General features: G+C 41.0%; 1 protein-coding gene across 1 annotated transcript in view; it reads right to left on the bottom strand.

Moving 5' to 3' along the window:
• Positions 1 to 20,942, bottom strand: part of Rnf128 (ring finger protein 128) — a 114,917-nt gene extending 93,975 nt beyond the window's left edge. The window contains exon 1 of the mRNA XM_087599837.1: positions 20,074 to 20,942. Within this exon, the coding sequence (XP_087455963.1) occupies positions 20,074 to 20,479 (406 nt within the window). The 5' untranslated portion in view covers positions 20,480 to 20,942. The remainder of the gene's footprint in view (positions 1 to 20,073) is intronic.
• Positions 20,943 to 21,212: the final 270 nt, after the last annotated feature.

Raw genomic sequence — 21,212 nt, 5'->3', positions numbered from 1 at the left:
TGTATACCTGTTTTCCTCTCTTTCAGTCAGTTATGGGGACAGAGTGTTCTGCTTTCGGGCGTGTAGTTTTTCCTCTCTACAGGTCTTCAGCTGTTCCTGTGGGCCTGTGTCTTGAGTTCACCAGGCAGCTTTCTTGCAGCAGAAAATTTGGTCTTACCTGTGGTCCCGAGGCTCAGGTTTGCTCGTGGGGTGCTGTCCAGGGGCTCTCTGCAGCGGCAGCAACCAGGAAGACCTGTGCCGCCCCTTCCGGGAGCTTCAGTGCACCAGGGTTCCAGATGGTCTTTGGCTTTTTCCTCTGGCGTCCGAGATGTGTGTGCAGGGAGCAGTCTCTTCTGGTTTCCCAGGCCTGTCTGCCTCTCTGAAGGTTTAGCTCTCCCTCCCACGGGATTTGGGTGCAGAGAACTGTTTATCCGGTCTGTTTCCTTCAGGGTCCGGCGGTGTCTGTGGCAGGGGTCCTGCCGCTCCTGGGCCCTCCCCCACGGGAGCCCAGAGGCCTTATACAGTTTCCTCTTGGGCCAGGGATGTGGGCAGGGGTGAGCAGTGTTGGTGGTCTCTTCCGCTCTGCAGCCTCAGGAGTGCCCACCTGACCAGGCGGTTGGGTCTCTCTCTCACCGGGTCTGGGAGCAGAGAGCTGCTGTGGGCCGGGATCCGCGGGTGTGGGACTTCCGGTAAACACAGAACGTGCCCGGTTCTAGAGAAATTCTGCTTCCGTGTGTCCCAAGCTCACCAGGCAGCTTTCTTGCAGCAGAAAATTTGGTCTTACCTGTGGTCCCGAGCCTCAGGTTTGCTCGTGGGGTGCTGTCCAGGGGCTCTCTGCAGCGGCAGCAACCAGGAAGACCTGTGCCGCCCCTTCCGGGAGCTTCAGTGCACCAGGGTTCCAGATGGTCTTTGGCTTTTTCCTCTGGCGTCCGAGATGTGTGTGCAGGGAGCAGTCTCTTCTGGTTTCCCAGGCCTGTCTGCCTCTCTGAAGGTTTAGCTCTCCCTCCCACGGGATTTGGGTGCAGAGAACTGTTTATCCGGTCTGTTTCCTTCAGGGTCCGGCGGTGTCTGTGGCAGGGGTCCTGCCGCTCCTGGGCCCTCCCCCACGGGAGCCCAGAGGCCTTATACAGTTTCCTCTTGGGCCAGGGATGTGGGCAGGGGTGAGCAGTGTTGGTGGTCTCTTCCGCTCTGCAGCCTCAGGAGTGCCCACCTGACCAGGCGGTTGGGTCTCTCTCTCACCGGGTCTAAGTACAAATATCTTAAGTGGCAATATTTCACCAATTTGCTTCTTTGGCCAAACTATGCATTGCTCTATAATTATTTTTATTTTAGATACCAGGATTGATTAAACCCAGGGCCTTGCACTTGCTAGGCAAGTACTTTACCATTGTACTACATGTCCAGATATGGAATTACATTTTGAAACCCAAAGTTGGGCTGTGGAGATGGTGCAAAGAGCAGAGGGCAAGCATAAGGACAGAATCCACATGAAAGCTGAGTAGCCACTGTGGCTCACACATAAACCCGGTGAATAGAACATGGGAAGTGGGGCAAGCTGACTGGCCAGAGTATTCAAAACAATGAGCTTTGGGTTCAGTGAGATATCTGTTTCAATATGGAAGGTACAGGGTGATGACAAGACAGTGTCAACCTTCTCAAACTTCAACAAGCACATGCACATGCACTCATATTCATGTAACCATGCATATATATGAAATATATATACAGAACCAAACACCAATAAAGGAATCACAATGTAATGATTTCATTGTGTTTTGTTTTATATTTGTTTGAGTCATTTTCTTCTTTCTTTGTTTCTTTTCTTTTGTGGGAGCTTTGTATTTTGATAAAGTAAGAGTTAAGAGAACTTTTTGAAATTTGTCCTTCCCAGGTTATATATCCCATGTTAACTTTTCATCACTGCAACAAACGACTGAAATATCCCCTTACACAGAAAAACAGCTAGATTGGATTAGTGGATTTAGAGCTTTTGGTTCACAGCACTTTGGTCTCATTGCCTCTTGACCTGGGTCAGAGCAACATGTTACTGAGCAAAGTTGTTTACATCATAACCAAAATGTATAAAGAAGAGGAAGGAAATGGACACAAAGATGTTATCCTAACACCCTCCTTTTAAGGCTTCTGCTACTTTTCAATAGTGCCAAGCCTGAGGAGAAAGCCTATATAACATGATCCTCTGAAAGAAATTGAATGTCTGTACTGCAATGGGCAATGTTTGTTTTTTAGATGAATGGTTATTTAGACTGGAAGATCATTGGAACTTCTTGCTTTTGTCCAAATATAATGGCAACATCAAACAAATACCACTCACATATTTACTTTTACATTCATTTAATTACTTCAGATGTTGTATTCTGATTTTAGAGAGTATACTATCGTATGCTACTGTGAGATAAGTCATTAAGAATTTTAGTTCCTTCAGTATGGTTATTTCTCCCATACTTGTGGTAATCTGATTCTAGAGTTGACACAGTGCTGGCATTAATAACCAAAGGAAAGAAGTGAAAACCAACACAAACCAAGTAGTAAGTTTCTGCGGATCTAAGAACTAAATATACATCTGCTTTTATTCGTTCTTAAAATGGCATAAGCACTTGAGAATGCTGTTCTATGAGAGGCAGGGAACTACGGTCTAATTGAGGAAATTGACTTAAGGGAGTACAGAAGATATGTCTGTGTGATAAAAATGAAAAGCCTTTGACTCTCTCCTCTCTCGGGGGTATGAAAACCCAATCTGAGAGCCTTAGGGAGAAGTTCATAAAGGGAATAGCAATTGCATTCTCAAGCAGCTGTGGCTTCTGAGTGCCAGTGGATACTTTAGAGAAATAATGGCTTCTGGAAGTTTAGTCTGCTTTTGTGCTTTGCCTCTTCAGAAGCTATAAACAGGAGTATATCATAAACCTAAAAATTATGTGTGAGCTGTACACAACTCCATTTGACTGGGAAGGAAGACTTTGGGAAGACACTGGACATTTGTTGCCTTACCATACAGAACTTAGTGAGATACTTCAATCCATGACAAATTGCCAGGTTGGGCCCGGCCTTAGGTAGGGACAGGATGACATGGTTCCTGTCCCAGGGACAGGACGAGCAAGTGTGAGCCTCCACAAGTGTCGATGGCTGCAGTGGGCATAAGGCTTATTCATTTAACAATGTATATATTTTATGTTCTTCCTTCAAGGAATGTCCTCCCTGTTAACATTAGTGACTCCATGATAAGCAGAGACAGCATGAGTCAGGGAGGCGGAGGTGTGGCTAACGTCTCAGCAAAATGGTAAACTCTGGGACCTTCAGGACCGCCCTTAAGGCTGTAGAAAACAACGCTAAAAACACGGGTTCAAAAATATAATTTCTCAACTATGTAAAATACAAGGATGCAATACGAATTGTAGAAGGATCTTCATAGATCTGAAAGAACAGAGGCAGCTGCTCTGTGAGCCAGCTTGTCAGAACATTACTAAGGAAGGAGATAAAGAGATTTAGGGAATGGTGATCATAGCAGATCCCACCCAGCTAAGTTGGGGGTTTTTTTTGTTTGTTTGTTTATGCTTACAAAGGCAGACAGATTCCTGAACTCAGGGTGGACCTGGGGCAGAGCAAGGTTAGGTCTAGGCATGGTAGAAATGCTCATTTCTGTGCTTAACAGAGGCAGGCAGATCTCTGAATTCTTTTGCAATGTTAAAAAAATGTGTGCTTGCTGTGTGCTAGGAGTCAAAGGGCTGGGGTCATGGGATGCTGATTCATAGGATAGTCAAAAGGGAACCTGGAGTAAATGACTGGATTGGTATGTAAAGTAAAAGACTGGGCTTATGATCTGTAAGAGATGAGCATCCAGAGAAATTTTTAAAATAGCAAGAGAGAACTGCTTGGAGAACTGTGTTAAACATTAACTAGAGAGAGATTTGTCTAGAGATCTCCAGAGAAAGCCAAACGTAGAGAGAGCAATCTGGAAACCTGTCTTGAGCAGAACATAGGCCACCAATTTGGACCCATGATTTGGCTTCAAGTTGTTTGATTTTGCTGCTCCCAGACACTTGTTACTTAGAACCCCTCTCCGAGCTGAGGCTGGTCCTTGACAATCTTTGTCACTTAACCTCCTCTCCAGTCCCAAATCTATAGCTTTTAAAATCCAAAGAAATGCTACTTTCAGAATGTACGACATTTGAGGCTGGAGAGACTGCTCAGCACTGGTTACTCTTTCAGAGAACCAGTGTTCTATTCCTACCACCAACATGTTGGCTACCAACTGCCTCAACCCCAGTTCCAGGGGATCTACTGCCCTCTTCTGACTTATATAGGCACTACATGCACGTGGTGCACAGACAAGTAGCTGAAACACCCATACACATAATTTTTAAAAATATTGCTTAAGAATGGGTGAAATTTAAACAGCATTGTTAGTAGAGAGGATCATCTTATTGTAGAGATAGATTCGTGTCCATTTCCCCTGGCCAACCATATTATTTACATGATAAGCCCCCAAATCTGTCTCCTTTACACGAAAAGTAAAAGTACTCATGAGCTGTGACTGTGTATCAGTGCTGAGCCTTTGCCCAGTAGTGCAAGGTCTTGTGTTTGTTCCCCACCAGCAGCACACACAAAAGCTTCAGTTATTTTTTTTATTAACTTGAGTATTTCTTATTTACATTTCGAGTGTTATTCCCTTTCCCGGTTTCCTGGCAAACATCCCCCTAATCCCTCCCCCTCCCCTCCTTTATGGGTGTTCCCCTCCCCATCCTCCCCCCATTGCCGCCCTCCCCCCAACAGTCTAGTTCACTGGGGCTTCAGTCTTAGCAGGACCCAGGGCTTCCCCTTCCACTGGTGCTCTTACTAGGATATTCATTGCTACCTATGAGGTCAGAGTCCAGGGTCAGTCCATGCATAGTCTTTAGGTAGTGGCTTAGTCCCTGGAAGCCCTGGTTGGTTGGCATTGTTGTACATATGGGGTCTCGAGCCCCTTCAAGCTCTTCCAGTTCTTTCTCTGATTCCTTCAACGGGGGTCCTATTCTCAGTTCAGTGGTTTGCTGCTGGCATTCGCCTCTGTATTTGCTGTATTCTGGTTGTGTCTCTCAGGAGCGATCTACATCCGGCTCCTGTCGGCCTGCACTTCTTTGCTTCATCCATCTTGTCTAATTGGGTGGCTGTATATATATGGGCCACATGTGGGGCAGGCTCTGAATGGGTGTTCCTTCTGTGTCTGTTTTAATCTTTGCCTCTCTATTCCCTGCCATGGGTATTCTTGTTCCCCTTTTAAAGAAGGAGTGAAGCATTCATATTTTGATCATCCGTCTTGAGTTTCATGTGTTCTGTGCATCTAGGGTAATTCAAGCATTTGGGCTAATAGCCACTTATCAATGAGTGCATACCATGTGTGTTTTTCTGTGATTGGTTACCTCACTCAGGATGATATTTTCCAGTTCCAACCATTTGCCTACAAATTTCATAAAGTCATTGTTTTTGATAGCTGAGTAATATTCCATTGTGTAGATGTACCACATTTTCTGTATCCATTCCTCTGTTGAAGGGCATCTGGGTTCTTTCCAGCTTCTGGCTATTATAAATAAGGCTGAGATGAACATAGTGGAGCATGTGTCTTTTTTATATGTTGGGGCATCTTTTGGGTATATGCCCAAGAGAGGTATAGCTGGGTCCTCAGGCAGTTCAATGTCCAATTTTCTGAGGAACCTCCAGACTGATTTCCAGAATGGTTGTACCAGTCTGCAATCCCACCAACAATGGAGGAGTGTTCCTCTTTCTCTGCATCCTCGCCAGCATCTGCTGTCTCCTGAGTTTTTGATCTTAGCCACTTATGACTAAAGATGTTGAACATTTCTTTAGGTGTTTCTCAGCCATTCCGCATTCCTCAGCTGTGAGTTCTTTGTTTAGCTCTGAACCCCATTTTTAATAGGGTTATTTGTCTCCCTGCGGTCTAACTTCTTGAGTTCTTTGTATATTTTGGATATAAGGCCTCTATCTGTTGTAGGATTGGTAAAGATCTTTTCCCATTCTGTTGGTTGCCGTTTTGTCCTAACCACAGTGTCCTTTGCCTTACCGAAGCTTTGCAGTTTTATGAGATCCCATTTGTCTATTCTTGATCTTAGAGCATAAGCCATTGGTGTTTTGTTCAGGAAATTTTTTCCAGTGCCCATGTGTTCGAGATGCTGCCCTAGTTTTTCTTCTGTTAGTTTGAGTGTATCTGGTTTGATGTGGAGGTCCTTGATCCACTTGGACTTAAGCTTTGTACAGGGTGATAAGCATGGATCGATCTGCATTCTTCTACATGTTGACCTCCAGTTGAACCAGCACCATTTGCTGAAAATGCTATCTTTTTTCCAGTTGATGGTTTTGGCTCCTTTGTCAAAAATCAAATACCCATAGGTGCGTGGGTTCATTTCTGGGTCTTCAATTCTGTTCCATTGGTCTATCTGTCTGTCTCTGTACCAATACCATGCAGTTTTTATCACTATTGCTCTGTAATACTGCTTGAGTTCAGGGATAGTGATTCCCCCTGAAGTCCTTTTATTGTTGAGGATAGTTTTAGCTATCCTGGGTTTTTTGTTATTCCAGATGAATTTGCAATTTGTTCTGTCTAACTCTTTGAAGAATTGGATTGGTAAGTTGATGGGGATTGCATTGAATCTGTAGATCGCTTTTGGTAAAATGGCCATTTTTACTATATTAATCCTGCCAATCCATGTTCAGTTATTCTTTTTAAAAGGCAGAAGGTCTGCCTCCCACTCTATCAATAGAAAAAATGGTGTAAACATTGAAATTCGAATGGTCCTACTGATTCAGAAAGAGCCATGTCAATTCTATTGATCAAAAACTGACTGGATGCTAAAGTAAATAGAAAACAACTTCAAGTTGTGAACTGTCTAATGTCCCACTTTGCCCAGGGAATCCTACCAAAGAAAAATATTTGAAAGTTAGAGGCAGAATATTTGTAAAGTAACTTTGGAACAACTTGACCTATGAAGGAAAGAGGCTGCCTGGGAAGCAAATGGAGTGAGTTGCCTCTGAGAGAACTGAAGCAGGAAAGAAAGAGCTACAAGGCAGGGATTTCATAGAAAGGGATTCTTGAAGTATCTTAAAAGGTCTTAGATTCTTTTAAGTTTGGCCTATGAGCCTATGATTTTGGCAATCCAAGAACAATCCACATATGAGAATACATAAAAGTTGGGCTAGAAAGATAGCTCAGTGGTCAACAAAAATTCAGTGAAGTTAAGAAACTTGTCTGACATCACACAGCATGATCAACAAAAAAACAAAACAACAAAAAAGCCCATAGTAGGTTTAAGATTCAAATTCAAAGCTGTTTCACTACAAAGATCTAGCCTGAAGTTACTACTTTGTTCTCTTCTGGTAGAAAGCTTGTTGCACATTTGAGGGCTCAGAGACAGCACCGTGGAATGAAAAACTTAGAGACCAGTGTCTGACAAATTGTTGGCTCTCAGAAATATTGGTTGACCATTTACCATAAGTAAACCATTACTTTTGTTTGAAGTTATAAGTGCTTCTTATTTTATTATTGATATTTTTAAATGAGTTTTTATTTTTTTTCAGTGGGATGTATGTGTGTGTGTATGTGTGTGTGTGTGTGAGAGAGAGAGGGGGGAGAGAGAGAGAGAGAGAGAGAGAGAGAGAGAGAGAGTCAGAGACAAAAAGATCACAAAAGAGAGTTGTGAGCTGTTAGTGCTGGGAATTGAACTCAGGACCTCTGGAAGAGCAGCCAGTGCTCTTAACCACTGAGCCATCTCTCCAGCTCCTGTTTGTTTATTTTGAAACAGGCTCTCATATAGCCAAGGCCAACGTGTAGCCAACGGTGTCCAGGAACTCCACATTCTCCTGGGTTACAGGCCTGTATTATTATCACACTCAACACAGCATTTTAGTTTTTTAAAAATGATGAATATTTTTGTCTTTTTATAAAACCCATGTTAAAACCCTTACTGTCAGCCAGAATGTGCCCTCCCCATGAGATTTTCTCCTCGCAGCTTGCTGCAGTGCCAGCAAGCATTGGTCTATAGATAAGTAAACAAGAATATGCCTCCCCAGGGCCTTTACCCTAGGGCTTCTCTTCACCTGCTAGCTTCCCAGGAGGCAGAGGTATCTGTGGTGATATGCTTCAGGTTGGAGCCTAGGATTTCTCTTTAGGTCTTCTCTATATAGCTGTCATGGGGACACCTTTCTAGGGAGCATGACTGAAATGGTCTAACTATAAATCTCCTTTCAGCCAAAATACCATTTGCCTGGGCTCAGTTTCCAAGCGTTCTTCAGTGTCACGGATTTTCTATTGCCCTCCCTGCTTTCCTTTCATGAGTCCCATTTGTAGTATTTTGGCCTCTGCCCACTCCCCCATAAATACATGTGATATGAACATAGAAGAAAGGGATGCAAGGGCTCAAGCTGGGATGGAGGGAGCAACAAGGAAGAGAGCAGAGGACCATCAGAACTAAGTATGCATGAGCATGCCATAAGGAAACGTGCTACTTGGTAAGCAAAACGTATAAACAATGAACAAATAACACAACTCTTAAAGACCATTTCAGTGACTGTGGTCTCTTTTCATATTCCTGGATTTTTCAGACAATAGATTTTCTAAAAACCTTTGCCTGCCTGTATGCATGAATTCATCACTGTGCCCTCCAGTTGCACTGAATGCTTCTGTCCATAAGTTTTACTGAGCATTACACACTGGCTATCAAGACCAGTTAAAAAGCCATTTCCAAAAAAAAAAAAAAAAGAAAATAGTTAATTGAGTGTGCTGACATTTTTAGGGTTAAAATAATGTCAAACATCTTCCTTGATTCTATACTCCTCCTCAGCTGAACCCGCTACTTTAAGGAAACGAACTCAATTTACATTTCCATTTACAAGCTAAAAATACACACAAGTAAATGTAGATTGGGTTGAACACAATTGTGGAATGCAGGCATTTAATGACAGCAATTTTGACATCTGAAGGTCATAGCGAAATTTCTCTTTTTCCTGCAAATCCTAATCTTCTCCATGTGAAGGTAGGTAATTACCACTAGTCACAACAAATACTATTTCTCAGAATGCCTGGCTTATTAAAAACTGTTCTGGGGAGCTCTGTCATCAGCTCAGTGTTTTCTAATGATTTCCAATTGCTATGCAGATACCCAGGTAATACCCCAGTCAAGGACTAACTTGCACCTGGCTCAAAGCTTTAAAACAGCTCCATTTAAAACCTCTAGCAGCTTTCTTTCATATTCAGGTCATCCCACACCACCTGTCACCTCCCACGGTGTCCCCATCCATACCTACCTGTATCCTTGCTCTGTGCCATCAACATGCTTCTTTCACATCCTTGTGACATACAACATGCCAGCTTCATTCCAGGTCTAGGCACAAAGTCTTCTGGATTATGTTGATCTAATAATGTTCAAGATATTCAGCTCTCTCCCTTCTCAGCACCTTCACGAGTGCCTGCTGTCTCTCATCTTTCTTTTTAAAAATTAGATCTCTCTGTCTCTGTCTGTCTCTATCTCTCTGTGTCTCTCTCTGTGTGTGTGTGTGTGTGTGCATGTTTGTGTTTACATGTATGTCACAGTGCTCCCTTGGAGGTCAGAGGTCATCATGTAGGTCTAAAGGATCAAATTCAGGTTAGTAGCAAGTGGCTTTCCCCACAGAACCATCTCATTGGTCCAACATCATGTAAATAATTCTATCTTATTTCACATACCCTGGTGGCCGTTTGCCCCAGTAAACCAAGTCCCAAACTAGTGTGAAACAACTTTCCTTCAGAATTCTATTTGAAATACTAACCCCAGAGCCACACTGGCCTCTCATTTTTACATATCCCCTACTGATCATTGGGTTCACCATTGCCCTCATCGTCCTTGTCGTTGTTGTTATCTTCATCATCATCATACATTCATGTATGATATACTGGTGTGAGTGTGGGCACACATGAGCCACAGTACCCAAAGGGAGGTCAGACAACTTTTAGGAGTCTATTTCCTCCCTCCATCATGGGGTCCAGGAATCAAATGCATATTGACAGTCTTTCGTCACATATATGCATATACATACTGTTTCCTAATTATTATCAGTAATTATGAGGAAAACTAACAGGCTAAACGATGACAATATTTTTTTAAAAAGTGAAACATTACTTTAGGCAGAAGATGCCAAAAAGTTAAGCAAAGACTATGTTAAGGAATAAAAAATAAACCATATCTTTAGGTAGGTCCTGACAAAATATTCTCCATTCCACAATTTAAAATGAAAATACATGCTTTGGAGAACTCACAATGATTTATTCATTTTAATCTGCCTGAAATCCAGCCATACCTCTCTTGGGCATATACCCAAAAGATGCCTCAACATATAAAAGAGACACGTGCTCCACTATGTTCATCGCAGCCTTATTTATAATAGCCAGAAACTGGAAAGAACCCAGATGCCCTTCAACAGAGGAATGGATACAGAAAATGTGGTACATCTACACAATGGAATATTACTCAGCTATCAAAAACAACGAGTTTATGAAATTTGTAGGCAAATGGCTGGAACTGGAAAATATCATCCTGAGTGAGCTAACCCAATCACAGAAAGACATACATGGTATGCACTCATTGATAAGTGGCTATTAGCCCAAATGCTTGAATTACCCTAGATCCCTAGAACAAAGGAAACTCAAGACGGATGATCAAAATGTGAATGCTTCACTCCTTCTTTAAATGAGGAAAAAGAATACCCTTGGCAGGGAAGGGAGAGGCAAAGATTAAAACAGAGACTGAAGGAACACCCATTCAGAGCCTGCCCCACAGGTGGCCCATACATATACAGCCACCCAATTAGACAAGATGGATGAAGCAAAGAAGTGCAGACCGACAGGAGCCGGATGTAGATCGCTCCTGAGAGACACAGCCAGAATACAGCAAATACAGAGGCGAATGCCAGCAGCAAACCACTGAACTGAGAATAGGTCCCCCGTTGAAGGAATCAGAGAAAGAACTGGAAGAGCTTGAAGGTGCTCGAGACCCCAAAAGTACAACAATGTCAAGCAACCAGAGCTTCCAGGGACTAAGCCACTACCTAAAGACTATACATGGACTGACCCTGGACTCTGACCTCATAGGTAGCAATGAATATCCTAGTAAGAGCACCAGTGGAAGGGGAAGCCCTGGGTCCTGCTAAGACTGAACCCCCAGTGAACTAGACTATGCGGGGAGGGTGGCAATGGGGGGAGGTTTGGGAGGGGAACACCCATAAGGAAGGGGAGGGGGGAGGGTGATGTTTGTCCGGAAACCGGGAAAGGGAATAACACTTGAAATGTATATAAGAAATACTCAAGTTAATAAAAAAAAATAAAAAAAAATCTGCCTGAAAATCAGGGTCCATAAGCATTCTATCTTGATGTCTTTATAAATGAATAATTGTTTATGTAGCTATGTTTCTAGGTAGCTGGATCCCAGGGGAGACAGGGAGGATTTAGACCTGCCAGAAAGAATAAGAAAGGCACTAAAACCTTGTTGTATAAAGCCAGATTATACAAAAGCTTTTACTGTTTACACAGATTCATAAATTGCACAGATGACTTAGTACCTAGCCCTCACATGCCATGTCCTTGTCAGGACAGTTCATGTTCCTGTCAGTTTTCAAAACGTTATTTAAAAAATACTACACAAACTTACGTGCCTGTGTGCATGTATGTGGGCATCCATGTGTGCACAGAACACAGGTATGTAAGAAAAAATAGGAAGAGTCTGAAAAGTTCCACTGTCAATCATTAACAATCACGGTTGCTATGCAAAGGAGGAATCTAATCAGACACTGTTCTTAGGCAGAGAAATTATTCATTTGCAACTTATATCTGTAAAAGCAAAAATGATTTCAATCACAGTGGTTTGTTAAATTTACCCAATCCACTTCAGGTAACTATGTTCATCCTATCTTTTACAGAGGAGATTCCTCTCTAATCTCTTAAACCAGTTGTTTTTAACTCCCCTAATGTTGTGATCTTTAATAAGATTCTCCATGTTGTGGTGACCCCCAACCATAAAATTATTTCATAGATGCTTCATAACTGTAATCTATGTTTTCCCATTGTCTTGGGTGATTCCTGATAAAGGGTCATTTGACCCTTCATGACCCACAGGTTGGGAATCATTGTTGTAAACTTTTGTTCAAGGAGTAAAGATAATGTTGAACCCTCAGCCCAAGGAAATGCAAAAATACTTGTGGTCTATATTCTTCTAGAACTCACTGTCTGAGTGGGTAGACAGGCAGCCAGCAAATGACAAAGGATTGTACATTTTCAGAGGTTTAAAACAATTGGGAAATAATGTGGACACGGTTAAGGGAAATCTCTTAGAAGAGATATTTAAACCACAATTCAGAGACGGAAAGAGAAAAAAGCAAGGCTTCCTGGATTAGAGAAATGGTTAGACGGTCATTTTGGTTGATGTGTGTTTAGAGAAGGAGGGCAGGATTGCTGGGTTTGGAGAGTAGCCAAGGTAAGTAATGCAAATCCTTTAAGGTATGGGAGAATTTAGATTTTATCTTTAGAATAAAGAAAAATAAAATAAAACACTACAGGATTTGGAGAAGATGAATGGTGTGGCTGATCCATACATGTAGACAACCATGGTGGCTATAGTGAAGAGAATATCTGCAGTAGGTATCAAGAGTAGAAATAAGGAACCTAGTTTGGAAGCTCTTGTAATTGTCACTTTGGGGGAAGATAGTAACTAACATGCACTGGACTGGTAATAATAGACATTTTGGAGTCAGCATTATGGTTCAAGAAGAAGGAGGAGGAAGAAGAGGAGAAGGAAGAGGAAGAGGGGAAGGGAGAGGAAGAGGAGGAAGTGGCTCAGAGGGAAAAGTGAAAATCCTGTGTGAGGTTTTTTATTTTTTCTGAATTAAGAAACATAAAGAAGAGCTAAGGGATGATGGCTCAGTGTGGGCAGTGCTTGCTGTACACTCATGAGGGTCTGAGATTGGTTTCCTAGCACCTGCATAGTAAGCCATGTATAATAGAATATGTCTATAATCTCAGCACCATGAGGATCTGAAACAGGCAGATCCCGGAATGCAGTGCAGTGGCTAAGGTCTAGAGTTAGTGAGTCCTTGTCTCAAAAAGAAGGAAGGGAAGGAAGAAGGGAATGAAATAAAAAGATAAACCAAACAACATAAACACCAGTTCTCCCCAAAACAAACCCATAAAACCAAAAGAAACAACTAACCAATCAAGGTGGAGAGAAACAGGAAAAGTTACCCAAGGTCAACCTCTGGCTCCATATGTGTGTGCACAGGAATGTGTGTGTGTGTGTGTGTGTGTGTGTGTGTGTGTATACACATACATATGCATATACATATATGTATACATATACACATACATACATACATATAACACACACACACACACACACACACACACACACACACACACGTCACTTTCCCAGACATTATGGATGGTAAGAGTCACATGGAGACCAATTGGGAAGCCAGCAGTTATTCTGGTGACAGCTAATGTCCTGGACTTTGCTAAAAGCAGCAGAAGTAGGCAAAGAAAAGGGAATTTTAAAAAAGGGGATTGGAGGTAGAATGAGCAAAGGTTTCATGTCCATTGAGATGTAAGAGAGAAGATGATCAAAGAAGGTCAAAGGTTACTTTCAGGCTCTAAGGCAGGAAAGATTTTAGTGGACATAGGGAAGTGAAAGCAACCGATTGTAGCTAGCCCCCGAGAACAGGACATGGAACACGTGAGGAGGTGAAGTCAGAGTGGCAGGCAGTAGTCTGGGGGTTCCTGGATGAAGAATGACAAGGAAAGATGTTTCCCTTACAGCAGAATGGCAGACAGCTGAGACTTCCTTTTCCTGAAAACTATTTTGGGATCTGAGGATGTATCTCAGGTGGTTGTGTCCTTGTCTACCATGCACAAAGCCCTGGGGTCAATCCCTCACACCACAGAAGCTGTCATAGTGGTACACAGGCTTGGAATCTTGGCATTCCAGAAACAGAAGAGGAAGCAGAAGCAGAAGCAGAAGCACTGGGAGTTCAAAGTCCTCCTCAGCTACCAAGAGTTCTGAAACCAGTAATGAGCTACATGAAACCCCACCTCTGCTGCATGAAGCAAATTTGGTTGCAAGATAGATTTGGAGTGCAATGGAGAGATCAATTAGAATAAACTGCAGTGGCCTGAGAATGAGGATGATGTCATGGGAATGGAGACAGCTAGTCAGATCTAACATTCATGTGAGGCAGAACTGGTCAGTTCACTTGGATTACCCTCTTGCTTATGAACATGGCAAAGTCAGCTCTTATTGAGGAGTTCATCATCCTCTCATTTCATCTGTATAATATGGCTGTATTTCCCCTTTCATTTCTACAAAAAGCATTCTGATACAGCTGGTGAGTTTGCCACACTGATTAAATCCTTCCTTCCCTTCCACACAGAGTTGCTCTAAAATTGGTGAGTGTCAGGGGTTTTGAAATGCCGTGAACCTCACCCCGTGATTCGCTTCATTAGACACAGTGAAAATGATAAAAAGGACTAGTTTGTCCTTTCTCAATTATTGATTTTGCTGACATAAACTACATTCAAATATAAGCATTTCTTAAAGCGATTCAGCCATAAATAGCTTATTTAACTTAAAAAAAACCTGTCTGTTCAGCAAGTGAGTACTTACATGTCTTCAATTTTTGTTTGAATAGCTCAGGAGTCCTGACGTTTCCTGTATATCTGGGAAAGAATTTGGTGTCTGTCTCTGGGGTGTTTGGAAAGAATTATTAGAATTTCTGGGCTGGGAAGATGGCTCAGTGGGTAAAGTTACCTGCTGCCAAGCATAACAACCTGCGTTTAAGCCCAGGAAACTACACGGAGGACGATGGGAACCAACCCCTACAAGTGTCCTTTAACTTCCACACACGGACAACCAGGAGTTCAAGGTCAACCATGGTTACATAGTAAGTTTGAAGCTAGCCTGGTTTCTGTATGACTCTCAATAAAAAGCAGGGGGAGGGATGAAGTATGTAGAAAGCTTGTTTGATATAAGAGTGAAATAAAGTATTTGAAAGTCACAACTTGAATCAGACGCTAATATTCAGAATATGGAGATAAATAAACAAATAATAAATTACCCTGTTAAAACTGGTAATAGAAGTAAACAGATATTTCTAAAAAGAAGATATATAAACAACCAATAGATATATAGGAAATGATCAAAATCTCTAATCATCAGAGAAATGCAAACCAAAACTATGAGGAACTACATTTCAATTTCATACCCTTTAGATTGTAGTATACACACACAATAAATGCAAAACAAAATTTAATTTTAATTTTAAAAAGAAGTTATGCCCACCAATTGGTTATCCAATACCAACTGGCCAGTCCTGAAAACATATATACAAAATAATAATATACAGACTAAGCAGGGGATAATAAGAAATATATATGTATGTACACATGCACACACACACACACACACACACACACAAACACTAATACTCAGTGAACAAATGAGGACAAGAATTTATAAGAGAACAAGAAGCCACCCCTCCTTAGGAGGTTTTGATGAAAGGAAAGAGAGAAATTTTGTAATTATATTATAATCTTGCAAAAAAAAAGTTAAAACAAAGGTGAGCCCTTAAGTAAACCTATTTCTTTTTTTTTATTAACTTGAGTATTTCTTATTTACATTTCGAATGTTAGTCCCTTTCCTGGTTTCCGGGCCAACATCCCCCCTAACCCCTCCCCCTCCCCTTCTATATGGGTGTTCTCCTCCCCTTCCTCCCCCCATTACCGCCCTCCCCCCAACAATCACGTTCACTGGGGGTTCAGTCTTAGCAGGGCCAAGGGCTTCCCCTTCCACTGGTGCTCAGTAAACCTATTTCTAATGTCTCAAAAATGTTTTCCATTGATAACAAGAAGTTGCACACAAGAAAACAGTATGGCTCCCTAAACAAAACCTGTACAATGGCTGTATCAACTATGTGCAAACATGGGTGATCAAAATCTCACAAGGCTTGACCCCAAGATCAAGAGTTGTAGGCAATTAATTCCTACCAAGAAAGGGAGAATCAGTCATCCATGGATGAGCTCCTGGATGGGTTTAGATAATAGACCCTAAACTCAAATACGTATGAGTACAGTCAATGAACTCAGCAGATTGTGATTTTTTATGCATGTGTATATAGATGCATAAAAATTATAATAGAAGAAGAGGCCATAAAGTTGAGAGGAAATAGGGGGAAGAAGACATGGAAGGAATTAGAGGACAGTATGGGGCAAAAATGATGTGAATTCAGTACTCATGTATGACATACTCAAGGTGTTTAAAATAAAATAAAAAAACAAGTCAAACACTCAGTGACTTGGGAGACTACATTAGACATTTATCTTTAAGGATGAGTAAGTATAATAATAATAATAATAATAATAATAATAATAACAACAATAATAAAACAACTCTCTCTAGCTGTAACTTAACTAGCACTTAACAGAAAAATGCCAGGTGAAGGCCATAAAATAGCCAGGGCACAGAAATAAGGGTATTTGGCTCATATATCACAAAACTATGATGATCAAGGAGTGCAGTAAAACCCTGTAGGTTTATTGCATCCTTGGAGGCAGCCTCTATTGGTCATGGAGGCACAGAAATATACAAGGACTTTGGGGACATAGAACATATTTACACAACTGTATGGGTATGCACAAAATGGATTGTCATTGGGAAAGAAATAAGTGCCCCCTATTGTCCACAATTTGGATGCTAGTAGCAGTTTGACCTTGCTTTTTCTTGTTCAAGATAAATGATTTTATAGAATATGAGCAACAGAGAAGGTCCTTCTGAGACCATGATGCATGAAGGCAGAAGCAATCTGTTGTGACCATGTATGAATACAGGGAAAATGTTAATAGTGTCAAAGCCACAACAATGGCCAAGTAGCCCCCTATCTAGTTAATGTGAATAACTATTGATTTTCCATGAACGATGGTTTTAGCCTCTGACTGCTCTTTGGCATTATAAAGGAAGAATTTACTTAGAGACCATCAAAAGCTTTCCCTGATTTTTTGATAGCATATGAATCCAAAATAAACCCAGCTACCAGCGTCAATATTTCTTGGTTTGCCCAGGAGTTTCCTGGTTTTAGCACTGAAAGCCCAACATCCTGGGAATTGACATAGTTCCAAACCAGATTAGATGGTTAGTCAATGCCCTACTTCCTTTAGTTACCTAAAGCCTACCTAGTCTTACTGAGACATCCTGTGGTTTCTAACAGTGTGAGTTTGGTTTTGGCTGCACTGATTGATAAACTCAACATTGTTAATTACCAGCCTTTTTAATTTTAATTTTGAGATTATAATATAATTACACAATTTCTCCCTTTGTTTCCTTCCCTCCAGACCCTCCCATATAGCATTTAAGAAGAAGGGTTAGGTAGGCCCAGTGAGAAACTAGGGCTGAAGGAAAGGAAGGAGGAACCAGAGAGGAGCGAGTGGTCTGGTTCACAGGTCACAAAGACTAGAGTGATTTTATAAAATATCCTCCAGCTTGGACAAAGCACAGCATGATGGAAAGTAAACCCATATGCTTTGTGGGAAGGTAAATTGTTCCTTAATCCTTTATGGCAAAGAAAATAGAACAAAACACTAAGGAAAAGGCAGTAAGTACTAACTCACTTTTCCTTATGTAGTAAAGTAACCACTCTGTGTTATATTTATCAACTGTATTGAAAACAGTTTCTATGTGAGGGCCATTTCCAGGAAGGAAGGAATCCAATGCTAGACTAGTTGGTAGTGACGATACGAGTAATGGCAAAAGTGAAGCTACAGGTTTAATCATTTACAGTTGACATCATTCATTGTTAAAACATTTTTGTTGAAGGAAATAAAGATGTATTGTTATGTGCCAATAAACGTTAACTATTACCGTCATGACTTTGCTATCGTTTCTATTTAAGTTGATATAACAGCACAAAAGTTGGACATATTAATACGATGATATGATATATGGGTAAATCTCTAACTCCTCAAACATTGACCATTTCCTTATGGTGAAACCTTAAAAAAAAAACCCTTCTTGCTTTTCATAGAGTTTACAGTACCTTATTATCTAAAGTCCCACTGTGAAATAAACCGTTATCTAGAACTTCCAACTCACATCTAACTGTAGCATTGTCCTCTACCTGCCTCACTTAATTCATTGATTTTTTTCCCCTCTATTCCTCACTCCTTCTCCCTGTCATCTCCTATCCCTGTCTTCTCTCTTCTTTCCTGTCCTTCATTTTGGAGACAGGATTTCACTTTGTTGTTCATGTTGGCTTTGAACTTAGGATCCTTCTGCCTCAGCGTTCCACCTACTGGAATTATAACCATGTATCAGTGCACCTGACTTCTACACTTACTTTTTTCAGTGTGCTTATTTTATTTTGTATACTTTTTGAAGTGGGTATCTCACTATATTTCCTTTAATGTCTGCAAATTCCCTATTCTTCAGTCCCAGCCTCCCAAGCAGTTCCGATGTCAGGTGTGTATAACGCATGTTACTTGGATCATTGCTTAATTTCAAAACAGGGCTAATGATGAACCTTTAAGTAAATGTTGCTGTTCATATAAGTATAACTGCTTCCTGTTAAAACATCTATTCAGAGCCACATGTTCACATGATCTACATGCCTTTTGAAGAGATTTACTGTGAGTGACCCTCAGTAAATATTTTAAATTCAGCAATGGGGCACTCATATTTCATACAATGTTTATCCCTAGTGGACACTTGCAAAGAAAAGTTTGAGAACAGGAGAACTATGTAATTAGACACTGTATTTTAAAAACACCGGAGTGTCAATAAGCAGACTATGACTGTGTACAACCAAAGAAACCTGAGTACCCAGGACTTCTAAGCTTCGATTAAAAGGAAGCCATGTTCTGTTTGCTTCTGTTTTGTTTTCCTGACTAATTTTAATCTCTAATCATCACCAGAAGATTGTGTTAATTTATTTCTACAAAAAGCAAAGGACTGGGCAAAATTAAGAACAGTTACAGGAGGCTAATAAAATTGTTTTAGCTTGAAAAAGAAATGTGCTCGCCTGAAGCCCTAGCAATGCCCAGGACATAATTTAAAAAGCAGCAGAGTGTCGCTGTGTTTTAAATAATTTGGCACTGCTGAAGGGCAACTGCATCCTATTTCTCCATAGCAAGAGAAAGGTGCAGCTTGACTGCCAAACAGTGTCAGTAAACTGCCATGTTTCAGGTGTATAACTCTCCTATGAGTAACCCAGGCTGTATTGTTTTCTTTTAACGATTCTGATATCTGATTAAATTGGTTTGCATGACAAACACCAAAATACTGGATGCATTTGCTTACAGCTCTTCATTTACTTTCAAAATGGGGTTCATCTTTTCTTTTCTCCAAAATGCAAGGAAGACTTCTCAGAACTAACTTCCCTTGAACAGTTAAGAAGGTAGAAAGATGATTTAGTTTACCAAAGAACTCCTTAGGAAACCTTTCCAAGGGAAATCTTTACTGTTGATATGACATATTCTCGTGTGGGCTTTTTAACAGGTAACATTTCTTATAGAATCATTTGCATGTCTTCCCTTAGATAGACCCAAATCTTCATGCATTCGGCACAGATAGATTCTGCTTCCTGTAAGTCTCACGAGCTCATTTGCTGTTATCTAAGAGCACTAATGGATCAGTTTTACAGTTTCATGGGAACATATATGACCAATTTTCAGGAGCCAATGAATCAAACTGAGAAATTTTAAATAGCACTGAAATGAAAATGCTGTTTTGATGCTGATGGAGGTAAAGGCACAGTATTTAAAAGCTGCTATATAACGCATGTTGAAGAAACCAATAAAACTATGCAAACCTGAAGTCAAGAATCACTTCGTTAGTTGTTCCTGTCCTTCGGACAAATTAAAAATATTGACTAAGAATAAAATAACTGTAAATAGTGCCAGGAGAAGGCAAATTAATGTAAGATTATAAGACTTAAATTCTTTGCCAGATCATACAGTAATTCTAGATGGGAATACAATTTTAAGTCAAACAAAACATTAATTCTCTTAGGGAATCAATCATTACTTACCAAAATTTGCCATCTGTATCGTCTGGTTGCCTGTCTCTGGAGAATTGTAAATCACAACAGCATCGGCGTTACTTCTACTTGCTATTTGAATTTTTTCAGAAAACGTGCAATTGCCTCTTTCTATCAGGGCAATCCAAGGCTTATCAGTGTTGGTAAACTCAGTGTTGTAGTCACAAGCTTGGTGGTTACCATTCCTAGGGATGCCCACCACTCCCATAGCATTATCCACTGGCGAGGCTAATCCATAGACACCACACTCACACGTTTCCGTCTTGGTGTCGTTGCTGCTTTCATTGAAGTAAGTCACAGTCACATAGGCGTTCATCGAGAAAGATGCTGTACTTCGAAGTAAAAAGGTAAAAATTACCAGGAGCTGAAGAAAACTGTACTTAGTCTTCCGATTCATTGCTTGTTCATTTGTTCATAAAACTTAAGATGTCTGCAGATACTTCCAACTATCAGTCACCATTGTCCACTCATGTCCCTTCTAAACAGAAGGTTGAAATTTCAGTTGCAGGCAGGTAACTGATCTCACCTCCCGCAACATAAGCTCTGAATGCATCGGCTCCTTTTCACTTTATCTACATTCCCTTCTGTTGGTCCCTCCTCCAACAGTACACACACACACACACACACACACACACACACACACACACACACACACACCCCTTAACCAGAGTACGTTAAAATTAAAAAGCAACACTATCAACTTTTCCCTACATATCAGTCTATCAGGATTGGATGACTTCCTGCAGTGAATTTTTTTTCTTCTGTTCCAGCTAATGCACTTTCATAAACACGGAGTGGATTGGAATGAGGAACAGGACTCTTGGGAATCCCACGTGACAAGGCTGAAAGTCACCTCTCTCTCCGAATATTTAAAACACAAAACTGGTTTTCCAAGCTCTGGTGAAATACACTATCAACCAGTTGAGCTGGGAATAAGTTAAAATCCCTACTTTTAATTGCTATGTCCCTAGTAAAAAGGCTTTTGCTACCCTTACCTCTCCAATTTTCTTTGTGAATTATTTTTTAAGGAGGTTCCCCAAGGAATGACTTCTGTTACCTCGTTTACTCATTACAAGTAAACATACTTCAGTAGTTCGCGATCTCTTTTAGTTCCTTGCCCACAGTAGACA

Source organism: Rattus norvegicus, chromosome X (assembly GCF_021556685.1).
Source record: "Rattus norvegicus strain SHRSP/BbbUtx chromosome X, alternate assembly SHRSP_T2T, whole genome shotgun sequence".
NCBI classification, from domain to species: domain Eukaryota; kingdom Metazoa; phylum Chordata; class Mammalia; order Rodentia; family Muridae; genus Rattus; species Rattus norvegicus.
Note: the sequence above shows the minus strand (reverse complement) of the source record. Positions and strands in the feature narration are given on the sequence as shown.